Raw genomic sequence first — 23,166 nt, 5'->3', positions numbered from 1 at the left:
AAGCTGGCTAATACCCATTCTTGAATTAAAGTTGTTCCCCGACAGACAATGAGTAGATATTTTTCTATATAAATAACATATCGGATGTTTCAAGAGAAAGAAAAACATGATAATTAAGAATGAACAGATTAAAACTGGAAACCACACTCGCAAATATTGCGGTCCAAGATCAATGACCAATCAATTGTAGAACATAAAAAATAAGGGTTACTATGGTGCAGTGGAATGGAGCTGATAGATGGGAAGTTATCGGTTAATAAGAACCAATAATCAAGCACTGAAACAGCCCATTTGGAAAAAATGATTCTCGTGTTTTAAGTTGATTTGATAATATAGAGGTATCCCAAGCCCTACTCATATACCCTTAAAATGTCGCAGTAAACAAGAGTTCAGGACTCCATCCGAGACCAGGAAATAAGAACCATGTTCCAAGAGACATAATTCTATTGGTACCAGTATAAAGATCAAAATCAGTTTTATCTTTTACTGGCAGCGATAGCATTACGTCAAATAAGCAGAAATTATAGTTGGATTAAACCAAAATTGAGGGCCCTGATGAATAAAGCAAAACTTGGGAAATCAAAATTGCAGTAGTATCACAATAATGAAATATTCGGTTAATAAATAAAGTGAAAAGATCATCTAGCTGAAGAAAGCTCAAGCTAACATATTATCCCTTGACATAAACAAATGCGGGACCTGAAAATTCTGGACTTAAATTCCTGTGAAAGCCTTTTTACCAGCTGTAGATGATCCCGCAGGAATCACTTTCAATACATTAAACCTCACTGTCTTCGACAACGGCCTGCAAAAGATAGGCGATGTTAAGTAACTAAAATCAAAGTTGCAAGACTAAAAGCAGCAGAGGCATGTGAAGTCTATGTATAAACCTGCACTGGCCAATGATGACATGGTCTCCCTCTTTCACCCTAAAGCAAGGAGCTATGTGTGCTGGAATGTTAGAGTGTCTCTTCTCGTACCTGAATAAAAATTAACCTCCTTAGCATTCTCATTGGTAGATAGGATATATATCAACCAACTAAAATTCGAGAAAGTAGCGTCTCACCTTTGGTATTTCTTCACATAGTGCAGATAATTACGTCTGACAATGATGGTTCTCACCATCTTGGCACTGTGGCAGGTACCAGCAAGTATACGCCCCCTGATAGAAACAGTGCCAGTAAATGGACACTTCTTATCAATATATGTTCCTGCAAAAGAAATACTCTTCAGTCATCAGTAAAACTAAGAATGAGAGGATGCAGAAAACAAAAGTTCAAATCAAAACACGCCTTGCAGGCAAATAGTAAAGTGCACTCAGCCCATGAAGAGCAACAAATTTTTACACATATATAATATGCGTTGAGTAATAATAGGATTGAATTTAAACCAAACATGACCCCATGGGCCATGGCAAGTTCAAATGATGCAAAGGCCACATCCACATTCGATTCATACACCTAATTAGACAAATATAAATGCAGATTCTGGAATTTCACAGTAGAGCAAATAGCACTGACTATGGATTGACAATACAGAGAGTGTAGTATTTGGAGCTAAAATTACGTTGAAGGTTAATGATATGGGCAAATACTAGATGGAATGAATAAAGAAGATGCCTAAGGCCACTATATGAAGTTCCATCAGAATGTTAAAATACACAAATGCCTAACCTGATCATAACTAATGCCACTCTTACAGGCCTCACAACTTGCGAACAGCAAGATTCGTGACACATGAAACTATTATAGTAAATAATAATTCAGGGAAACAGAAACCATCTTCCCGGCTCCCATGATTTAGTTATAAACTCGAATAATCCCATCAACAATAACAGTAACTGAGACAAGAAAGAGAAATCGACAGAACAAAATGCACGCATCCTTCAGCATACCAATTAAGATTAAAAGAAAAACTCACAAATTAAAAATAAATCACAGATCTGAAAGTGAAGAGAATAAGACCTTCAATTGCCTCTCTAGGAGTTTTGAACCCCAAACCAATGCTCTTCCAAAACCTATTTCCTCCTTTTCCTGGTCTCTTCCCTTTCCCTGATTTCTTCGAGCTGCAAACATACATTCAAAAATCAACGAAATGTTAGACATCAACAATGAAACAGCCTTGCCTGCATCATGTAAAACGTCTAAATCAAGCTTAACCAATCGGAACTACATGATTTCCCATTCAAATATGATGATTTAATACACCTAAACAGTCAGATTTCTAACCTAAGAAACACCTTGGGCTGCTTCAGAAAAGCCTTCTCCGTCTGCAAAACAAGGAGAACAGAGTTTCAAACATGCGATGGATAGAAGCGATGTCGAAGAGAAAGGATGGGAGAAGGAGAAGAGTTAGTACCTGTTCCGCCATGATTAGGGCTTCGAAAAACCAATGGAAGCTTAGCCGCAGACTCTGATAAGAAGAAAAAACCCTAGACGCAGCAGAGGGAAAGTGAAGACGCTTGAGACGCTTATAAGGAAAGCCCTAAATAACAAAATGACCACAATGCCCTCTCCCCCGTCTCCAAATGTAATTTCATATAAAATATGGAGACACTTTCAAGTTGGTTTAATTATTTTGAAATTAAAATGGCAAAACTAAATCAATTTGTCTTTTAAAATTAAATATATAATGTTATTAAACAATTTTGTTTATGAATAAAAGCATAAAACTAAAGTAAGCTACCTCAACTATTAAAGATTGGGGTAAACAGAACCCCAACTTCTTAAACTCACCACATAACACACAAATATTGTGATCAAATGAAAATGTGAACAAATGTTACAATTTTTTGGAAACGTAACTTTACGATCGCTAAGGTTTTAAAGATTGTTCTAAATAGTTCTTCAATTAAATTGAACGCTAGTTGATTAAAGAATAAGTGACCGGAATCACGTGACAATGAGAACAATCTTTCAAACTTCAAAAACTAAATATATATCAAATTAAATTTTCAATAATCAAAACTGTATTTTGTCATATTTTTAAATTTTAAGTAACTAACATGTTTTTTTAACCGTACTTCATTAAAACAGTAACACTTCATTAAAACTACATAAATTTGATAGTCATCTTCAATGTAACAAAGAAATCAACTAGAAAAATTGTTCAGCAAAAAATAAGGACTCTCAAACCAAACTATGAGCAGCCTAGTTTAATTCTCTATGCACATGCCTAAAAGAAATTTCTTGAAACAATCTTGCCAAAAAAATCACATCCTCAACCTTCGTGGCTTATCCACCATGCCAATCAATTTTGTCAGTTAACATATTGATGACTTACAATGAATCATATTCAACTTTCACTTTCATCGACCTTAACATCAGAGTCATACGCAATCCTTCTCTTATCGCGAGTACTTCGACCAACAATAGGTTCACACTCACATGCAAATCAACCATTGCAACTTTTGGATCTCGTTCTAATCCTTACGATAGAACCATATCCATATTTGTCTCTAGTGATAGAGGCATCCGAATTGATCTTCATCAGACCTAAAGGATGAGGAATTCATGCTACATTTCAAGTTATTTTTCCTTGTCAATCAGCTGAAGTTCTTTCTAATGTCGAATTAAAATTTTCAACATAAGCAACAATCCACACAACTTTTGTTGCTAGTAAGTAACTAACATGTTACCATTGATCTCCATGTACTTTTGTTTAATACAAAATTATAATAGTCGTTCCAATCTTACATAATAAAGAGGAGAAATGAAATGACATTATGGCACAGTATAAATTAATTAGTATTTAAATGTATACTAAAACTAAAAATTATGAAAATAAAAATCATATTTGAATAATTATTTATAAAGAATAAAATGGCATGTAAGAAAATAATGATATACAAATGGGTAGGGGTATTATATTCTTCATGTTACAATTTCATTTTTAAATTAGAGGAATTCACGAACATTGTTAAAAATAATTAAACAATAAAAAAAGTTAGACAGAGCGATTTGTTAACAAATTATGTAGTAAGATCTTAACTTGATTATTTAAAATCCCATGTGAGGAATGAATAGTTTGCAAAGCGGGTTAGTTTAAAATTAAATATTATGTATTGTATAATTTAACTTTCTCTTTATTTGTCGACTAAAATCTTTGATAACATTTTTTTTTAGGAATTTAATGTGTTGGATGAAATTTTGTCTATTGAGTTGTAAAATAATAATTTCCGAGAGGAATGTATCATTTAAATTTAATAGTTAATATATATTAATTATCTATTGTTGGATGAAAATGCAAAGTATATGGGCTTATTAAATTATAAATTTGTTAGCCCCACGAATTATATAAAACTCAAACTACAAAATTTTGAAAATTTAAAATCAGTTATATAATTACACATTAATTTTACAAAACACAAAACTATAGATCAATGCATGCTACTAGGTTTTTTCCTGGCTTGTGGCTAATTTGCGAAAATACGACAAGTGGCGAGGAGGGGGATTATGAATGGGCTTGGGCTCTCTTTATTAATGCGTTATTTGACTATGGACTTGGGCTTTTTTGGCCCATGCACTATTGGACGAAAAATTCCACGAAGCCTCTCACTGAGTGGTCCCTTTGACATTGAAAAGTTAATGAAGCCCATGCTTTGCTGAACTTAGCCCATGACCTTAGTAATAGATCACACCATCCACCTTATAGAAACGTAAATAAAGTGTTTTATCCGATTAAACTATTTTAAATTTATATATTATGAGTTAAACTTAGTTCAACCATCCAAATTAATCAACTCATGGCCAAGGTAAAAAGATATCCATTATAGACCATGACTGGATCATCCGAGTGATGGGAAAACAAATAATCTCTTATTTTATTCAATTTTCTTCTAAATATATATAGCATGGTTGAATTTGTAAGTTTGTAACCGGCAAAATTATTTTATATTAAACTAACTTGTTTTGTTGAACTAGGTTGAGTTAGGTGAGATTTTAGGTTTAGAACATTGTTTTTTCTTTCTTTTTTTTATATTTTGTCATATTGGCTAAATACATAAATGTTTATCAATTAAACAGTCAATCCAAAGTATAAGAATTTCAAAATAAAAGTTATAGAAAATTATTTTATATGCTCATCGCTTTGACATAGGAAGGTAACTTATTATGAAATATAGATTTTTACATGTCAGCCTTTTTTCTTTTCATGGACTTTTTTGGGTATATGATTTAATTGGAGAAAATTTAATATATGAATGAAAAAAATTATAATCTGTAAATTATAAAAAGATTAAACTTCTGTTTTTTTAAACCTTTTGTGGATGTTTCCTGTACGGCCGACCACACAGCAAGTCCATGTGCACGCGTTTCTCACCCCAACTACTTCTAATTCATTGCACCTTTTCTTCACATCGCCAACCAATCATCTTCCTCCACGTACACGCACACGCACACGCGGGCTATCACGATTCCCACAACAGCTGTCATTCCGATTCTAGTTTCCAATTATTTCCCTCCCCTTTTCTTGGAATTTCCAAAAACCGCTGTTTTAATTTATTTTATTTTTCCAGACAAAACAAAAATTAAAACGGCCTTTTTTATCCGTTGCTCCACTCGATCCTATCCTTCGAATACGCCACCGAATAACGGGATAAATAAAACGGATATAACTTGTAAGAGGATGATTGGGTTGTGTTAATTAAATTACAATCTTACTTTTCAGCTCCTTCTCCTATCCTTTCTTTTATTAAAAAAATATCAAGATACTTCGTTGTTTAATTACAATTAAACAAGTGTTTAGTGTTCAATCCGCTAGTTATGACTTCGCTTCTCAATAACAACGATAATAGCGCTTGAAGGATTTTTTTAGATTATCCAACCCTTAAAGTCGTTTATTCCAAGTTATTAGCACGTTAATTTTTACTTATACATCACAGATATTATTCTTTTATGACCAGTGTGAACTATGTCAACATTTTTAACACTAAACGTTATCTATAATAAATGAAAATGTGATACATACCTAAACTTCTTCTATATTCATTAGATAAATTCAGTTTTTATGAATCCAAGCTTAAATTTTTCTGCGTGAGTCTATTGAGTGAATCAAAATTATCAATAATGGAATGTGGTTTAGATTAATTTAAATAGTATTACATTAAATATGGAATCATATAACATGTCATGAGATCTTTTAAAAATATATAATTGTGTTGGTACATATTGATCGCTTTATATTAAGAATTTGATGTGACGTTAATTTAATTAGACAGTATATTATAATTACGTTACATGATAAGATATTTTACATCTAAATATCATACATCCCCTTTATTGTTGATCTTGCATCCAATTTCCTACTGATAAATGAGAATAATAATTAATCTATTTTGTTACTTCGTATATTAAATATCTCACATGTATAAATTAATTTATGCTAAATTATTATTTGGTCTTTCATCATAAGTTATTCAATATTCAATATTATATATTAAATTAATTTAATTTTCATCATACTGTTATTTTAAAATATTATATTTGCCAAGAAGAATGATAATGAAATTCAAATTAATACATAAGATACACTAACATCTATTTATATTAAATTTTAATATAAATAATAAAGATGACATATCACCGATGAATAGATGATGAATAATTATGAAGTACTTTTAGTTCATAGTTATCAAAAGTTATTAAAATTAGTTCATAGTTATCGAAGTTCTTAAAATTAAATTACAAATGTGAACATTAATTTAATATGGATAAGAATACTAATAACTTATTTAAATGACGAAAGTCTTTTTCTTTTTTAGTACAACATGTTAGAGATGAGATTCAAACTCACAACCTCTTGGTTTTAGGTATATGTTAATTACCGCTATCGTTTTGACCGAAAGTCTTTTTATTTGATTAACAATATTTTGTCAAATATAGGATGTGTTAAGATTCATAATGGAGTAAAAATATGGGTGTAAAGTGAATTAAATTGATTGAATTGATAGTTTTTTTTTTCCACGTTTTGATATTTAAATACAATATAATTTTTTTTTGAGCCAAATACAATATAATTTTGAAACCATATATTAATTTTTTTCTAGGATAATGCATTGATTTTTGGATGAAGGAAATAATAGATTGAGTTCGACTGTAATGGATTGCTATGTATTTTTAAGCTATATAGAAATAATATATTAGCTAGACTCTTATGAAGATATTATTTATCAACTTAAAAGAGGTTCAAAATCCAAAAAACTAAAAAAAAACTATCTCACATCTAATTTTACCATAAACAAACAGCACCTATAGGAAATTTTTGATTCACGTTTTTAATATATTTTGTTTCGATCACAAGTTTGTATAGTGCGTATGCAGATTATATAAAATAATAAATTATACGTTAATAAAATCCATAACAAAAAATTTTGAATATCGAGTTAAATAAATCTATAAACCAATGAAAGTAACGTACACCATTTTGCCAATTCCTTCTCTTATTTGTTGTCATCTAGAACCGTGACGTCACTTGCAAAAAATAATTAGAAAGAAAAAGGTCGATACAGAGGATTCCATTTCCAATTCCAACAGACGTTCTGTAATTTTATTTTTCACATGCTGTAATTACCGACAGGAAAATAGGAAACTGACTACAGCTACATTTCCATATTGTATACGTGGCACCAATCGCAGCTGCCCCTAAAGGCGGTTGGAGGAAATCGGAGAAGCCCGTCGTAGCCGTTAGATGAGGAATCGCAATCATATGGCCCACCATACTTTCAAAAAGACCCTCCAAATATCACTTAATTACGACTCGCCCCACCCCCACTCCCACCTATAAAACCCACCGCCGAGACGAAATGGGTTTACCGAAACGAATCCCGAATCTCCGATCGTCCTGCTCCAACCACACTCAAAACTAAACCAAAATTCTCAAAATCAGTTCTCATGAAGAAGGAAACAAGCGGACCTGTTCTCCGGCCACTTTCCCCCGGCGACAGATTCCCCTCCCCGATCTCTTCTTCTTCTTCTCCGGCGTCTTCTCCGTTCGCCGCCTCTACTAACTTCGGCTTCTCTTCCGGATCTTCTACATTTTTCCACGATCACCGTCACGACGATCACCACCATCACCGGTCCGCTTCTCCTACACGCGTCAACCTTTCCTCCACTCCTCTGTCTCACTCTGTTCGATTTTCAATCGACCACCGGTCCACTTCCAAGCGCAACGGCCACGTGCCGATTTCGCTACCCAAAAAGTCGTGTATGTGTTCGCCGACGACTCATCCAGGCTCCTTCCGGTGTAGTCAACATAAAAATTCAAACAGCGGCGGCGGCGGGCACCCGCACCACCAAACGTCGTCGTATCCATCGACCCGTTTGAACATGCGTAGGTCCGCGATGACGAACTCGCTCGTGAGAATCGGCGGCGTGGAGGGAGATTGGGTCAAACGAGCGTTGACTGCTTTGATTCGTCCTTCTTCCCACCAGCTGAGAAGGAGAGCCAATTTCCAGCCACGACCCAGCCGGCTTTCCGTCATGTCCAAGGCCGAAGATCGCTAAAATCTCTCCGCCGGCGGCAAGTTTCATTTTTCTCACCTCATACTGATAGAACTGAAATCCTCTGTAAATGTCCATGTTGGGATTTTCTTAAATCAAAATCAAATCGAATTTTTCTTCTTCGATCTTCAGAATTCAGATTTCTTGATTTGATGCTTCCAACCGCCACCGCAAAAACCGTTTCCGGCGACTTGGTTTAGGCCGGTTTGCTTGTGATGTCAGGTATAATTTGTTTTAATTAATTTATCTCAATTTAAATCAGTCCCTGTTCTTTTAATGGTTTCGAATATATTTTTATTTTATGTTATGTTATGTGTGGTTTTGCAGGCGAATTGCTTAGGATCTGAGTCATGTGACCGTAGAGGGACATGAGAAGCCATTAAAATAGAGGAAGCTTCTGTTGTAAATGACCGAGGAGAAAAAAAAAGTCAAGGTTCTTGAAAGGTTTCAGCAATTTTAATTGATTAGAGTTGACACAAAATAGGCGAATAATTATAGAATTATTAGCTGGCGGACACACAATCAAATTGAATAATGAATAATTTATTAACTCTACCAATGGAGAACTGCCAGCTGTACGGATGGTCTCGCATCAGTTAATCAGCATTCATGTCAAACTCACGGATGCGACCATCCTATGGGAGGAGTCGCATTAAAATTAAAAACTGTAAATAATATTTTTCTCCCGCTTAGACACGTGTGTCTGAACTTTAATTCGGACGTTTAGAAGATGAGACTTCAAAACTGACGAAAAATTCGTTGAACAATAGGTACGATAATTGTAGTGGCAAAACTTTGGATCTACAATGTTTCTATCTCGTAAAAATGTACGCAATCTCAACATGGTGCATCAAGGATATTAAATCTTATGGTGCAGCTCTATCCAAGGACATGAGCTTTTATATATGAGACTAAGGACGGTGGGTGAGTGATGGTACAAGCTTCCATTTTTAATAAGGATAAATAGATTCAAATGAAAAAAAAAAAAAAATATCTCAACCTATTCTCCTATCTATTTATCCTTTGTTTCACATGGATTCTACTGTAAATGAGTTCATTACTACTATGCATGCGTGTGATATCATGAAATTAGCCAAAGTTGTATGCCTAGAGGATATAATGGTTGTAATTAAAATTCCAATATCAGCATTACTAATTAGCAAGATGGACGTGGCATTATGAAGAAGAATTATTTCTACTGTATTAAAATGGTTACGAGTTCTATATGAATTATATTTGTAATGCCCACTCTTCTACTAATATAGTTCTAAGTAAGTGGTGGAAGAAAATGTGTAGTATGAATATTCTCCCTAAAATTAAAGTTTTCATGATGAAGGTTTTTCACGATTGCATCACAGCAAGGGAAGTGTTAAAAAGAAGAGACATGTTTTACATGCGTGCCCTCTAATATGTATGTAATAAGAAGATTGGAGATGGTAGACTATGCTCTATTCGACTATTTGGAAACGACTGCTACTAACCCATCATTGTTCTACGAATTTTAATTATTGTTTTCACAACTGATGCTGGTATGTTCTTGATTCCTTAAAACGTTTACCTCACAAACTTTCAAATGAAGTTGTTCATTATGCCCATTTGTTATTGGTTGCATGTATTTCCTTCTTCATGGCTGAACGAAGCCGAATTTCCTTCAATACATGTAGCTGAATCACCTTTGTGGTTTTTAATTCAAAGTTATATCAATTAAAAAAAAAAGTGATATCTCTATAAAAAGCAAACTAAAAATAATATATTTATGCATTATTTATTTATTTTTTAAATAAAATAATTATTGACTACATTAAACCATTGATTTATCCCTATCTAATTTCACAAGTTTTGAGTTTAAAAATAAGTCTAAATATTAAAAATATTTTAAAAAATATTAATATACATATACATATATATATATATATATATATATATATATATATATATATATATATATATATTTTCAGAATTAAACCTTTTAAAATGTTGTTAAAAAGTAAAAACTCTACCATAAATACATTGTATACGTTTGACTTATTTTAATTAATTTCCTCCCTCCCTCTATTAAAGTATAAATCAAATATTTAAGTTTATTATTTACTTAAATTAATAATAGCAGCTTCAAAATAGAAGTGAATCAAGTCTTTAACCTAGGTTTTTGTTCTTCACATTAATAACCTATGGCCATTGAAAATTAAAATTTTCGAATATTTCCACAAGGATGTTATCATAACATGAAGAAAAATTCATTAAAAGTTTAAATTTAAAATTACTTCAATAAAAGGTCACATATATTATATAATTTGGAGGGAAATGGGCCAAGTTTATATGGGCCTCCTCGAATTGGGCCCATGTAAACTCAAACTCCCGCAAGGAAGCCGAACATTGACGCAATTATCGGTGCGGCGGAATCGGGAGAATAGAACATTGGGGGATTGCGTGAAAACTCAGAATAGTTAAAGCGACGCTCCAATTTGCTGTAATCGTCGTTCCCCCACTGCCTATATTTTATTCTCTTCGATTCGCTTTCTGATTCCTTCTGCATCGTTTGAAGATAATCGAGCAGAAGACCCAGAGAAAACTAGTCAGTTCGTCGTCATTCAAGCTTCTTTCAGTCACTGATCTTACTACTGTGTTTCTGTTTAATTCCGTGACCTTTTCATTCAGTTTCAATCTGATCTTTGTTTTTGTCTCCTCATCAGTTCTTATCATGGAGAAAATCAGAAGAGCGTCCCACGCCGGTTCTTGGTACACCGACAATTGTAAGTCGCCTTCTCTTACTCTGTCTTACGCATGCACGTTTTTGTTTCTGTCAAATTCTTCAGTTTGAAAAGGTTTGAATTAGTTTTTAATTTGATTTATTTTTGGTCTTGATAGTTCGCTTACCATATTTTCTTCTCTCTGCGCCTATCACTCTGAATTTTCTGGTTCTGTTTTGGTCCTCTTCATCTAGACTGTTCCGAATTTCTGGAAGACAGTGTGAATCATTCAATTTTGGCATTCTTTATGAATGCATAAGGAGGGAGTTAAAAGTTTTAAATTTTAATTATTGCTGTATAGTTTAAACATGAGCGAGTTTTTTGTGGCTTCCAAGCTGCGCAAGGCAGTTTGTTGTAGAAGTTCATGGATTAAACTCGTATGGCACAGTGCTTATGCTACGTTTAAGAAGTCGGGTTTTATTGGTAGAATACTGCCGGGGAACTTCAACTCAGTTGTGACGTGACGTTTTGAGCTTACAGTTGTGCTGGGAATTTCACGAAGAAAAAGGGGAATTTCAAATTTAGACATGGTTGAGTCTAAATTATATACAATCAAAACTTTCTTTCACATAAGTTCTGTTAGGAGTAAGATGGTTTCGACTCTGATATCGGCCAAATTCATACCAAAGGTTCATGAGTTTTGGGTGTAGTTTGTATTCTTTTATAAAATTCTCATCGAACTATGCTTAAACATTGAGCTTTGATTTGTAACACTATGGCTATAACACATGTCCTTAAAATCACGATCTGACTGAGTAATATTTGATCATACCTCTAATATGTTGGGTCATACTTGGAGGAAGTTTAAACTTTTATTCATCAAATAAGGAGATCAAACCTCCTTCCCATTTTTGATCCGAAGCATCTTAATACGGAAGTTTTATGATTTTAATGAGCAACATTGCTCTATGCACCTAAATATACAACACTCAAAAAATGGAAGAAGGCGTCATTGCTCAAAAATATATGTTTGCTCATGCATGTGTATTATATATAGTTTCCTTGACTTAGGGAGGACATTGATGGTGTTTGAGTTTCTCTTTATTATGTAGTATTTATACTTTGTTGTGGAAGTCAAATGGATAATAAATTATGATGCTGTTGGATTTTCTCTCCTTCTAGCTAAGAAACTTGCTGAGGAGCTTGATGGATGGCTGAGGGCATCAGGCTTGTCTAAATCCTCAGATGTACGTGGTGTAATTGCTCCGTAAGTTGCTGTCAAAATTTATTTAATTTTTTTTAAATGTAATAAATTTGATGTATTTAAATTGCCATCGAACCACAGGCATGCTGGTTATTCGTATTCAGGACGTGCTGCTGCATATGCATTTGGTAACATTGATCCAACAAATATGTGCGTTTATCTCCCTTTTAATCACTGCTTCTAGTCTAGCCCAACGAATTGATTATACCACTTGGTGTTCAAGTTTTAGAGTTTGTATGTGAAGTCTTTTCAAAATGTTTTTTTTTAATGATAAAAATTAAGTGAAAACATGCCTAGATAACAATTTATAAAGTTGTTTATTTCTTGTTTCTTTTAATGTGATTTTATGGGTGACATGATCTTTAGAATAAAAGAATTTATTCTTCATTTCAAAATTCTGAGTTTGTAAATAATGATAACAAACACGTGTCTTATTTACAACTCTTAAAATCATTTTTTGAAACAAAATCAAAAGTTTGTTCCAAAAACATCTGTTTAACAAACCTTAATTACTTCTAATGACCCCTTAATATTCTGAGATCATCTCCAAAAAAACTGATTATTTGATTATTATATTAGTTAGCAGCTACGGACTTATTGCTAATGTGCTAGATGTTTATGTTGCAGTTCTAGGATCTTTCTTCTTGGTCCATCTCATCATTATTATACACCAAAATGTGCTCTATCAACAGCCACTATTTACCAGACTCCTGTGGGGGACCTTCCTATTGATTTGGAAGGTATTCTGTTTTTCAAGTTTTTTTCTTTGAGAATTATTCATCTGTTCCATTTGTGGCTTGGCGGCTTGTAGAGTTTCCTGTTAGATCAATTGAAAGAGTCAGAAATTTTGACTTCATCTTTATTTCTAAATTTAGCCATTGCCTGATTTATTTGTGATTATTCCTTTTGTCTTATTCACTTTGGCAGTCATTGAGGAGTTAAAAGCTACAGGCAAATTTGAATTGATGGATATGCGTGTTGATGAAGCTGAACATAGCATGGAAATGCACTTGCCATATCTTGCCAAAGTGTTTGAGGGGTAATTTTTGTTTAATTAACGGAAAATTGTCTATCTTTCTAAGGTCTTACTCTTATAGATAGTGATCCAATCATGCAGGCACTCAGTGAAAGTTGTACCCATTTTAGTTGGTGCTGTTTCTGCAGAAACTGAGGCCATGTATGGACGCCTGCTTGCCAAATATGTTGATGATCCGAAAAATTTCTTCTCTGTATCCTCAGACTTTTGTCACTGGGGGTCTCGGTATGTTCCAGTCTCTATCTTTGTTAATATTATTATCCATTTTGAGAGTACATTATAGTAGGTTTCCTACAATATAGGGTTAGTGAGGTCTACTAGTTGTTTTTGACATGATTTGTGGATATAGCACTCTTTCTTACAGGAACATGTTACTTCCATGCATACAAAGGGACCGCCCTTTGGGATGATTTTGGATAGCTTATAGGTGCTTCTTAATAATATTAATTATTGTAAAAAGGCCTATAAAGTGCAAGTTAGTTTGTTACGTGTTGCCTTGATCTTTGGGTCTGCTTTCCTCTCCAAGTTCTCAAACAAGTGCTTAATATGAATTTAAGTGCATCTCTTCACTCAACTAGGGGTATTAAAGTGATTGTTCTTGATTGAAATTCTCTGAGATGGTTAGGGAGGAATGGGCGTGAGTAAAATAAAGTTGACAGTATATTAGATTCAGTCATCTAGTTTTCTACTGCATTGCGACATTTCACCACTGCACTCGCTGCCATCCAAAGTGCTACAGGAATCTGTGTTATTGCATTGTTGGATATATATGAAGTATTTAATTCTTCAGTTGAATCTCACATAAATGGTTTTCAAAGTTATTTACCGTCATTATTTTTCTGAATTTCATTTGATGTGTGCTCTTAGGTTCAACTACATGCATTACGACAAGAAACATGGGGCAATACACAAATCTATTGAAGCTTTGGATCATATGGGCATGGATATAATAGAAACAGGAGATCCCGAAGCATTCAAAAAGTATCTGCAAGAGTATGACAACACCATTTGTGGTCGTCACCCTATTAGTGTATTTCTTCATGTAAGTGCCGAAACGTTAACTTACATTCTAAAACTAATGAAAACTTGAAGCAATTTTTGGAACTTTAGAACGTAGAAATTTTTGGAAAGATTATCACATGCATATATATGATTTTTCCCTGCTCGTTTGAAGCAACTTACAGTTGACTTACCGTTGTCTCTTCCATGAAACTAGTGTGCTTGTTTACAAAAATGAAGAAATATAAGAATTGAACGAAGAATTTGATTTCAAGGTTATTGATCTCAGGCATTGTTTTTCTACTCGAAATATATTTCAAAGTAGAATCCGTAACCATTTATATTACATGTTCTGGTTTGGAAATGAGAGTATTCCGAAACTGACTTCTGCCTTTTATTTTCTGTGGTTAATTATTTTCATTCCACTGAATGATTTGAATCTGATAATCAATTGCTTTTGTTTATCCAGATGTTGAAGAACTGCTCCACAAAAGTAAAGATAAAATTCCTTCGATATGAACAATCCAGTCAATGCAAGACGATGAGAGACAGCAGCGTCAGCTACGCATCGGCTGCAGCCAAGGTGGATGCCATTTCAGATTAAACGGTGTGAGAAAGATCCATTAATTTAATCATCTCCATTGGCTCTTCCTTAATCTAATAGCATGCATTTTTACTTAATTAGCGTGTGTTCTTAAATTATATGGAAAGTCTCCTGTTTCATATCAGTCATTCAGAAACCTGCATTGTTAATGTGTTCTAATTTTATTCTTGGTTGGCTGGAAAATGTCTCAACTCTCGTTTGCTAATGTAACTGGAGGAAAGAAAAAAAGGATGGTCGGTATCAAATGATGTTGGCTTTTCCAATTTATTAAATGTTGATATTAACCTTCCGATAACAGCAGTGATTTCGTTTTTAAGAATACTGGTGAATTTTTGTGTTTTTTTTCCCTTCTTTCTTCGAGAATTTGTAGTGTTTGGTTAGATAATTAGAAGTGTTGAAAATTCAAAAAAACAATAAAAGAAACAATGTATTTTAACAGTGTTTTAACTTCTACGTACTTTTTTTTTTAACAACTTTTTGATTTTGTTTTGTTTTTTTAGCTCTCATTTGTAGGAGAGATGATGTTGGAAATCTACATTTTTTTACGAGGATATTTACCTTAAATACGAGAAGGGGTAGATGTATTTTTAACTATGCTCATGTTGGCTCTTACTGCATTTAATAAATGGGAATGAGATGATACAAAGCATGTTAATGGTGTCATTCTTAGTAGAGTGAAAATAAGTTTGAAGATATATATTTTAATTAGTTGAGTTATGTTCATGTTAGCTAAAATAAATAGGTAAATAGATTTAATATATATGTATTTTCTAATATAGAATAAAGTTAATAAGCCTAATCAATACAAACTCAAAATACACTTAAAAAGGGGTAGAAAATAATATAACATATTTTAAAAAAATAAATTTAATTGAAAAACAATTCATTTCATTTTAACAAATTTTCATTTTAGTAGGTTATATACTTATAGTCTCGTTTTTGGTACTTTTCTCCCATTTAAAATGAAAACAAGAAAAGGTTGTAATGTTTTCCCCCGCAAGTGGACAAGAAGCATAAGTTACAAAATGAAAAATAATCACGTCGATATCACATTACTATTTAATTATCAGATCTCTTTTTTTTTTGCTGCTAAAAGTTGCTTATTAAAAAAGATTGAAATTTGTTTTTACTGTTTTCAAAATTTCTATATAATTTTGAGTTTTAAAAATAAGAAATATAAATAGTTATCGAAACGTTGTCAAACAGATCTTAAATTTTCAATTCCTTCCTCTGCTCTCTTAAATTTTCAATTCCTTCCTCTGCTCTCTTAATTTAAAAGGCCTTTTCCTGATTAGTTTTTCAGGTATATGCCGGGTTACCTTTTAAATTGTCACAAAATTTTCTAATAAACTGCTGATGTTCCGTATATTTCATCTCTTAGGACTAACTAATGTGTTCTACACGAGCAAACCCAGATTCCTTGGGTAATTCCACATCTCTATTTAAGAGTTTCACACAGATGTGACCTTATATTTCATACCTGAAACAGAGCCCCCATTCTCACATGGCAAACCCAATCGTATTGGTTGAATTGAACTTATGGGGGACAAATTCGCAACTGTACCACCATGCTTAATTTGGCATTTTTATTTGAAGACAATATGCTACCATTCTGAAAGAGAAAAGAACTGTTTATGAAGAAAGGAGAAGAAAAAAAAATGTGACATTCCAATATATCCATTTTGTACTTTCTAATATTAACAAGAAGTGTATATAGTTTTGGTCAACCTGTCACTATCCCCAGAGAAAAAAAATTGCCGTATATTTCAAAATCTGAAAGAGGAATCTAGTGAAAATGTCATAATTCCCCTGGCATCAGATGGAGGGCGAACTCAGGCACATAAAACTGTGTAGCAAAAGAATTGTCTAAGCTCCGCAAAATCAGCAGCTATGTCCAGATTGGCCATTCTCAACAAAGGATCTCTGGATCAATTAAGCCACGGAACACACCTTTTCTGGAAAAAAACATGTGGATCACTGGCATTAGTGTACAAAACAGTAAACTAAAATTCATACAGCTCATTTTACCTACAATTACCTGAACGAAGGCAAATATAAAAGAATTTGGAGAGAGGTCCAGTAAATGAGAGATTGATAGGAGCAAGATGCAAGAATGAGAGAGATCAAGGGAATAGAAAAAAAAAAGGTTGATCTGAGGAGGAAGTTTAGATGGATGAAAAGAAGAAACCGGAGTTTTAGATCATTGGAGAAACCAATAACACAAAATGGATATCCCTAGCTTATAAGTTTTATTTTTTGGACACCTAGGATAAACTAGCTGACAAGACCTCTCCTTTTTCCATTATTTTTTAATTGTACATCATCATAACTTCAACCTTTTACTTGTATAAGGATTTGATTAAAACAAACCGAAACATTAAATACAGTCAGAACAAAAAAGTATCATAGACATTAGAAACCAATCCATGTATTTAGTTAAAAACTAAGTGACAAAGGTAAATGAAATGATAATCATATATCCATTTCTACTTGAGATTTGTTTTCCTATGTGCCCGTGGGGTAGACTGACCAGAAAACTGATGGGCAAAGGTCTGGGTGTGAGCTTGTATTGGGGGGATGTGGGGATGCACCAAAATGCAGTACCTTTGGTCCGGTCTTATTGATTTTGCAAATCAAATTTATTGCTTTAAAACAAATCGTTAAGAAGAATCGGAGAAGAAGCCCCCAAGGGGCAGCCTAGTTGGCAAAAGCTTGGGATCTCTTGGTTATACTGGCTTAGAGGTTTTAGGTTCGAACTTTCTGGTGAGTTTAATACTAAAAACCCTTGATGTCTCCCGAGTTCGGACCTTGGGGCGGGCACGGGTGCTCCTGGATACAAGGGAGTAAAGCTCCGATTCCCGGTTATTAAAAAAAAAAAAAAGAATTGGAGAAGAGATATGAGAAGAGACCGCCAAAATAATGGAATGGAGGCACATTCACCTTGTCTGGAGCTACTGCAGCACAGTCGACTATCATCTATATGGGTGGCCTGGAGACCAATCATCCATGACCCCACTGATATATCATCGTGTGCATAAGTCTTCAAAGATGCACTGCAAATAACGCAGAGAATCAATAAGCTTCCAAAGGCGGGGACATTTATATAACATGACACAACTAAGAAATAGAGTCTGTAAGTTAAGCTAAAAAATGGATATCATAAATAAATTTTCAATAATAAGGTTCTTTGTTTACAGTGTAGAAGATGCTACCACACAATACAACCACATTCAATTTTATAGGGTTGTTTGATCTAAAAGGAGTATGATCTGGTACATGAGAGTTTACTTCCGGGTTTTGACAAGTCAATCAAAATCGTTCTTTCACATTAAGTGATTTATGAATAAATTAATTTGAAATCCTAGACTTCCTACTATTGGAATCTGGTTCTACTTGTCAAGGAAATAGATCATTTTCCCGCTCCACTCAGAGCACCACTTGCCTTAAAATTGAAATCCTAGACGACTTCTGAGCATGGAATATTCCTTTGATTCAGTAAGCCATTTTATGGTACTTGAGTTATTGAGATTACCTGTTAATATTTACATACTGAGCCAAGTTTTTTGAGAGGATAATAAGCGAACCAGACGCATGCCGGAAGTACCTAAAGAATGCAAAAATTGATCACGAATTACTCCACCAGTCCAGGAAGTATTCAGTATATTGCAGAAAATTACAAAAACGTCTTTATTGCTCCATCCAAAGGCTAGATTACATACGATTTCTCATCTCCAAACTTCCACCATTCAGGTTCATACCACTGCTTTCCTCTAAAAATCAACAAACATAGCATTTCAAAACCTCAAAAATTAACAAATTAAACCAGAGAACATTTTCTACATAATATAAGCATGAGCATCATCATAAAGTTTAATTAACAAAACCATGTGAAAATGTAAAATCTTGATCATGCGGAAAGAAAGAATGAAATATCTATACTACAAGAAATGAGAGGCTTATGGAGGTCAAAACAAGATATTCCTCTAATCAATTTAAAATCCACAAGTCTCATCAATAATTATTTATCAATTCAAAATATAATAGTAAATTCCACATTGTTCTTTCACAAAATAAATATCCATGTAATAGTCTTAGAATATCATTTTCTAAAATAGAATTTTATATTTACTAAACTTTAGGCAAATTTTGTATTCCAATATGAATAAAATGAAAATATGTTGACACTTTTGTTTAGTTTAAAAAAGTTAAAACAATGACAGTAAAAATAAACCAGCTAAACAATTATGCAAAAACTTTTAATGAGTTCCAATCAAACTTAAATGAACTTCTTGACTTTGATAAAGAAAACGTTTTCATTCTGAAAAAAAAAAGAAAAAAAACTCAAATATTATTAATTCAAAGTATATTTTATTATGATTAAATAAATAATTTTTTCATAAGAATGTTTAAAGAAATAACTAATTCCATTAAAATAGAAAATATAATAACATATTTGGGTTCATACCCACAAGCATATTTTGATAGATGTTGGAAAAAAGAATTCATGCACCCTCATGCATTTTCTAATAGAAGTGTTGGGATAACAGAATTCATACTCGTCAGCAATTACATCTCCAGACTTCATGCATCCAATGTAAGTACCATCTTGACCACGCCGACGTTCAAGAAGGCCAATTAAACCCTCTGCTTGGTCCAAAGAAGGTTTTTGTTAATCACCAAGCTGTGATAAATAACTTTATGATAAAGTTCAATGGTTAGATTATCTACCAAGATCAAGATCAATGTTGTCATCAACTTTCACATAAAACTCTGCATCCCAATTTTGAACTGCTGTACTGAAAAAGAACTTTGCTTTTTTAGGAAACTCCTCATCAGCTTCTTCATGACCTTCCTGCAAAATATGGGAACACGTGTTGAGAATTGCCAAGTAATTCATCGAGTGAAGAATCACATCAAACATACATATGTACTAACAAATCTGAATTCTGTACAGTATTAATACATTAACGAGATACTCCTCAACAAACTGTCTAAGGATAATGCAAAATGAAAATCATTTCAAGGTACTGATATTGACTAGATTCTAGTAAAGAACAGAAACAAGTTAATATGCAAGTGCATTATAATTACCAGAACCACCATGAAGCAAAAAAGTTGGGTTGAAAATATTTGCTAATTTTAAGTGATTTAGCAGGTGAAATACATAAGAATGGATCTTTTACAACTTACAAGTATCAAGAAGTCCTTTGTTGAATGGTTTTCCTTGTCAATATTGCGGTCTAAGCTATCACCTCGATTTGCACTGCCAATGTCAAATCAATATAGTTATGATAGGAAAAGTACATGAAATAGCTACGGCACATATCATATCAACAAAAAGCTGAAAAACCAGATGTCGAGTGAAAGTGAAGAACATTGATATGAAAATAGAGTTGAAAGTGGAAAGGAAAACCTCCGTCCAATAACAAAGCGTATGACCACCCCTCTTTCCTCCAGCTTTTTCAATGCATCACCTATACATGCCACAGGATTATTATCATATATCACCACTTGTACGTTCACACACATTCCATAAAATGAAACCAGTTAATACTTTTTAAAAAACCGAAACATTTTTCAAGTAGTTCAATAAGATTTTTGTTAAATCTCACAATCACTCTTTCTCTAATCACAGAAGCAATTCAAATATTCAGTTTGAAGATTTCTTTTGTGTGAAGAGTGGCTCTTCCCCTCTTGTTTCTCCCCTACTCCTGTTCCCTAAACGAATTTAAATTGCAAGGAGATCTCATTCCTTTTTCTTCCCATCTTTCTACATGCCCCGACAATTTGAGGAATTATTTATTTTCTAAGGAAAAATGTTGATTCCATACACTAAATCACCATTAAGAAATTAAAAAGTTAGCACAGACTGGTCAAGCCATGGACGTTCTAAATCTCATATGATTATGATATAATATATATTGATCATTATTAGAGAGTATAGGTATCAAGTTGTAAATTATAATGATTACTATTTATTAGACCTGAATATTGCAATGGACATTTGCTAGCTCAAAGGGAAAAAAGGAATAGATAGTTAGATTTCTGAAACTTGATTCATCCTTATTATTATTATTATTATTTAAAAACAAGAATTTGGGATCACGGGAAGAATGAAGTACAATCAGAGAATTAACAATCATCTGAAGTGAAGCTAGCCAGGTACTTTACACCCCACTCAAATAATATGTTAACTGTGACTGACCTTTCGGCATCCAAGATCCTCTGAATACATTGCGCTTTAGTCGACTTCCAAATCCTGTATAAACACCGATAACAGCAAGAAGCTTATGACCAGGGCCAGAAGAAGATCCACTCTGTCGCAATTGATTCTTCAGGTATCCTTGACTCTTTGCTAATGTTAAATCCATCTCAACTTCCACAATTCTTCTCTCCAAGTCTCTTTATAAAGTTATATAAAATTTTAAATCAATAATATGTAAAGATATTAAGATTAGGTATTTGTATCAGACACAACGTTAACAAGCAATACAAAGAATGAAAGGGAAACAAAATTTCCAGCCCTCACTAGAAAGACAAAGGAGACAATAAAAAAGCGACTGTAATTTTCAAATAGAAGAGGATATTAGAAAACAAAGATCAGGCTTCGTAAAAAATTGAAGAAAGAAAACTTAAGCACGTACTTGCAACCCAGAACTTGCAGCTTATCTTCAACGCTCAATATCATGGGTCTCTACATACAATGACAGAAAATCTTCGTGGGTCAAGGGTACCATTCTAAACAACAAATCACAAAAGCGGTTTCATGCCCAATTAATGGAGACGAGGAGGAAATTACGATTACATGTAGACTTGGATATTAGCAATTAGCTAATATGCGTGCAGTATTTATTCAAAATTTCAACTCTATGATGCCTTTAAGAGGAAAAATAATAGGTGTGAAGGATTGCAATAATTAAGTATATTTCTCCCACAATTGATAAAATAGTCATCATTCGTAAACCTGGGCTGCGTTCTTCTGTAAAAGATTAGCAAGTAATTTCCTATTTTCTGCATCCTGCCACAGCCTGAAGAAAGCAGACCAATAATAAGCGGAATGTACAAGCTATTAAGCGCAAAACAAGTGAAATGCAATAGAGAACAGTCCCAAAATTAAGGAGGAAGGTGCTAGAAAGGTAACGAAGTCGAGAATCAATGTGAAGGTGTAATATATCCGCATGATCGACAATCAGGTGAAGTTCGATTTAAAAGGGCAAAACAATCGGGTACAATAAGAAGATCCGATTCTACCCAAACGACACCGAAAAGAAAATTGTACAGTCGGTGTGGCTTAATTTCCCTTCCAACATTGGTCAGGCGCGAGAAATAGAATTAAGGAAGAAGAAGCATACCTCCCGGCGACATAAAGCCAAGCAAGGCAAGAGAAGAATGCCATGAGCATGGAGGGATTCGACGTCTGAAGAGTCTTGGATCGGCCTCGCCTCTCCGGCTTCACCGTCGTCGGCAAACTCTCCATCTCGTCAATCTCAAGGAGGGAGACGGAGACAGAGGAGAAGATTGATTTTAAAACGCAGAAATGTTGGAAATACGAATACCTATGATTATATACAGACAAATTGGCATAATAAGGATACAGAAACAAGAAATGAAATCAACTGACTGAAAACTGAAAATGAAGAAGACAGTCGCAGAGATCGTTGAGATCCCGTCCGGCCGTACTCAGTTGAAAGACTTTCGAAACTCCATACTCACAAATGGGCTTGGCCCGTTACCGCCACTGGACGACCCAAATATAATATTTTTTTACATTATTTATTTATTTATTTTTTAATTTAAGAATGTTTTCTTTTCATTTTATAATTTTCGTCTTCCATTTTTTCTTTTTAAATATTAGAGTGGTATGATCACGTGGGTGAGGTTATCCCTATAAGTAGAAGCTACATTCAATAACTTCTTTCTTTGCTAATTTGGTGAAGCAAAAGTCCACTTAAATACGTATGTAAGTATATTTTGTTAGAATACAATATTATAAATGTGAGGTCGAGTATTTGAATTTTTAATATACAGAAAAAAGCAACGAATATGTTGACAGTTAAGCTATAAGTTTAACCAAC

At 33.6% G+C, this 23,166-nt stretch overlaps 4 protein-coding genes across 7 annotated transcripts; 2 read left to right on the top strand and 2 right to left on the bottom strand.

Annotated features, from left to right (window-relative positions):
- Window positions 1–560: 560 nt before the first annotated feature.
- Window positions 561–2,514, bottom strand: LOC111005160 (small ribosomal subunit protein uS17). Its single transcript, XM_022276571.2, has 6 exons — window positions 2,359–2,514; window positions 2,229–2,269; window positions 1,965–2,065; window positions 1,067–1,211; window positions 891–980; window positions 561–805 (listed from the first exon to the last, which is right to left on the bottom strand). The coding sequence occupies exons 1-6, from the start codon at window positions 2,368–2,370 to the stop codon at window positions 715–717; spliced, it is 480 nt and encodes a 159-aa protein (XP_022132263.1). The 5' UTR covers window positions 2,371–2,514; the 3' UTR covers window positions 561–714.
- A 5,285-nt stretch (window positions 2,515–7,799) lies between these two features.
- LOC111004669 (uncharacterized) lies at window positions 7,800–9,402 on the top strand. 2 transcript variants are annotated; one of them, XM_022275778.2, is made up of 3 exons: window positions 7,800–8,517; window positions 8,631–8,720; window positions 8,826–9,402. In XM_022275778.2, the coding sequence occupies exon 1, from the start codon at window positions 7,890–7,892 to the stop codon at window positions 8,499–8,501; it is 612 nt and encodes a 203-aa protein (XP_022131470.1). In that variant the 5' UTR covers window positions 7,800–7,889; the 3' UTR covers window positions 8,502–8,517; window positions 8,631–8,720; window positions 8,826–9,402. The 2 variants fall into 2 exon arrangements, with proteins under 2 accessions (XP_022131470.1, XP_022131469.1); XM_022275777.2 differs by having other exon boundaries at window positions 7,800–8,720.
- A 1,492-nt stretch (window positions 9,403–10,894) lies between these two features.
- On the top strand, window positions 10,895–15,386 carry LOC111005111 (AmmeMemoRadiSam system protein B). Of its 3 annotated transcripts, none has more exons than XM_022276500.2 (9): window positions 10,895–11,073; window positions 11,192–11,251; window positions 12,371–12,455; window positions 12,534–12,602; window positions 13,080–13,192; window positions 13,380–13,491; window positions 13,570–13,713; window positions 14,356–14,530; window positions 14,957–15,386. In XM_022276500.2, the coding sequence occupies exons 2-9, from the start codon at window positions 11,200–11,202 to the stop codon at window positions 15,089–15,091; spliced, it is 885 nt and encodes a 294-aa protein (XP_022132192.1). In that variant the 5' UTR covers window positions 10,895–11,073; window positions 11,192–11,199; the 3' UTR covers window positions 15,092–15,386. The 3 variants fall into 3 exon arrangements, with proteins under 3 accessions (XP_022132192.1, XP_022132193.1, XP_022132195.1); XM_022276501.2 differs by having other exon boundaries at window positions 10,895–11,077; XM_022276503.2 differs by lacking the exon at window positions 10,895–11,073 and having other exon boundaries at window positions 11,186–11,251; window positions 12,371–12,435.
- Window positions 15,387–16,739: 1,353 nt separating this feature from the next.
- Window positions 16,740–22,889, bottom strand: LOC111005130 (hydroxyproline O-galactosyltransferase HPGT3). Its single transcript, XM_022276522.2, has 13 exons — window positions 22,772–22,889; window positions 22,444–22,647; window positions 22,056–22,119; window positions 21,736–21,785; window positions 21,297–21,493; window positions 20,505–20,565; window positions 20,282–20,354; window positions 19,820–19,943; window positions 19,648–19,735; window positions 18,811–18,861; window positions 18,624–18,695; window positions 18,032–18,144; window positions 16,740–17,046 (listed from the first exon to the last, which is right to left on the bottom strand). Exons 2-13 carry the CDS (start codon window positions 22,566–22,568, stop codon window positions 17,024–17,026), a joined length of 1,041 nt encoding a protein of 346 aa, XP_022132214.1. The 5' UTR covers window positions 22,569–22,647; window positions 22,772–22,889; the 3' UTR covers window positions 16,740–17,023.
- Between the last annotated feature and the right edge of the window lie 277 nt (window positions 22,890–23,166).

Source organism: Momordica charantia, assembly GCF_013281855.1.
Source record: "Momordica charantia cultivar OHB3-1 chromosome 8 unlocalized genomic scaffold, Mcharantia_2.0 BLBB01000008.1, whole genome shotgun sequence".
NCBI lineage: Eukaryota > Viridiplantae > Streptophyta > Magnoliopsida > Cucurbitales > Cucurbitaceae > Momordica > Momordica charantia.
The sequence above is the reverse complement of the archived record's forward strand: the minus strand, read 5'-3'. Positions and strand labels throughout refer to the sequence as shown.

What these genes read in the sequence shown, in the direction of transcription:
- LOC111005160 (XM_022276571.2), bottom strand. An exon ending in CAGCCCAAGGTGTTTCTTAG is followed by an intron (nt 2,066 to 2,228) that starts GTTAGAAATCTG and finishes GTATGTTTGCAG; the next exon opens with CTCGAAGAAATCAGGGAAAG. An exon ending in GTCATCATTGGCCAGTGCAG is followed by an intron (nt 806 to 890) that starts GTTTATACATAG and finishes TATCTTTTGCAG; the next exon opens with GCCGTTGTCGAAGACAGTGA.
- LOC111004669 (XM_022275778.2), top strand. Translation starts at nt 7,890, where the DNA reads ATGAAGAAGGAAACAAGCGGACCTGTTCTCCGGCCACTTTCCCCCGGC.
- LOC111005111 (XM_022276500.2), top strand. Translation starts at nt 11,200, where the DNA reads ATGGAGAAAATCAGAAGAGCGTCCCACGCCGGTTCTTGGTACACCGAC. An exon ending in TTTTGTCACTGGGGGTCTCG is followed by an intron (nt 13,714 to 14,355) that starts GTATGTTCCAGT and finishes GTGTGCTCTTAG; the next exon opens with GTTCAACTACATGCATTACG. An exon ending in CTATTAGTGTATTTCTTCAT is followed by an intron (nt 14,531 to 14,956) that starts GTAAGTGCCGAA and finishes TTGTTTATCCAG; the next exon opens with ATGTTGAAGAACTGCTCCAC.
- LOC111005130 (XM_022276522.2), bottom strand. Translation starts at nt 22,568, where the DNA reads ATGGAGAGTTTGCCGACGACGGTGAAGCCGGAGAGGCGAGGCCGATCC. An exon ending in CGCTTTGTTATTGGACGGAG is followed by an intron (nt 20,355 to 20,504) that starts GTTTTCCTTTCC and finishes TGACATTGGCAG; the next exon opens with TGCAAATCGAGGTGATAGCT. An exon ending in AAGTTTGGAGATGAGAAATC is followed by an intron (nt 18,696 to 18,810) that starts GTATGTAATCTA and finishes TGCATTCTTTAG; the next exon opens with GTACTTCCGGCATGCGTCTG.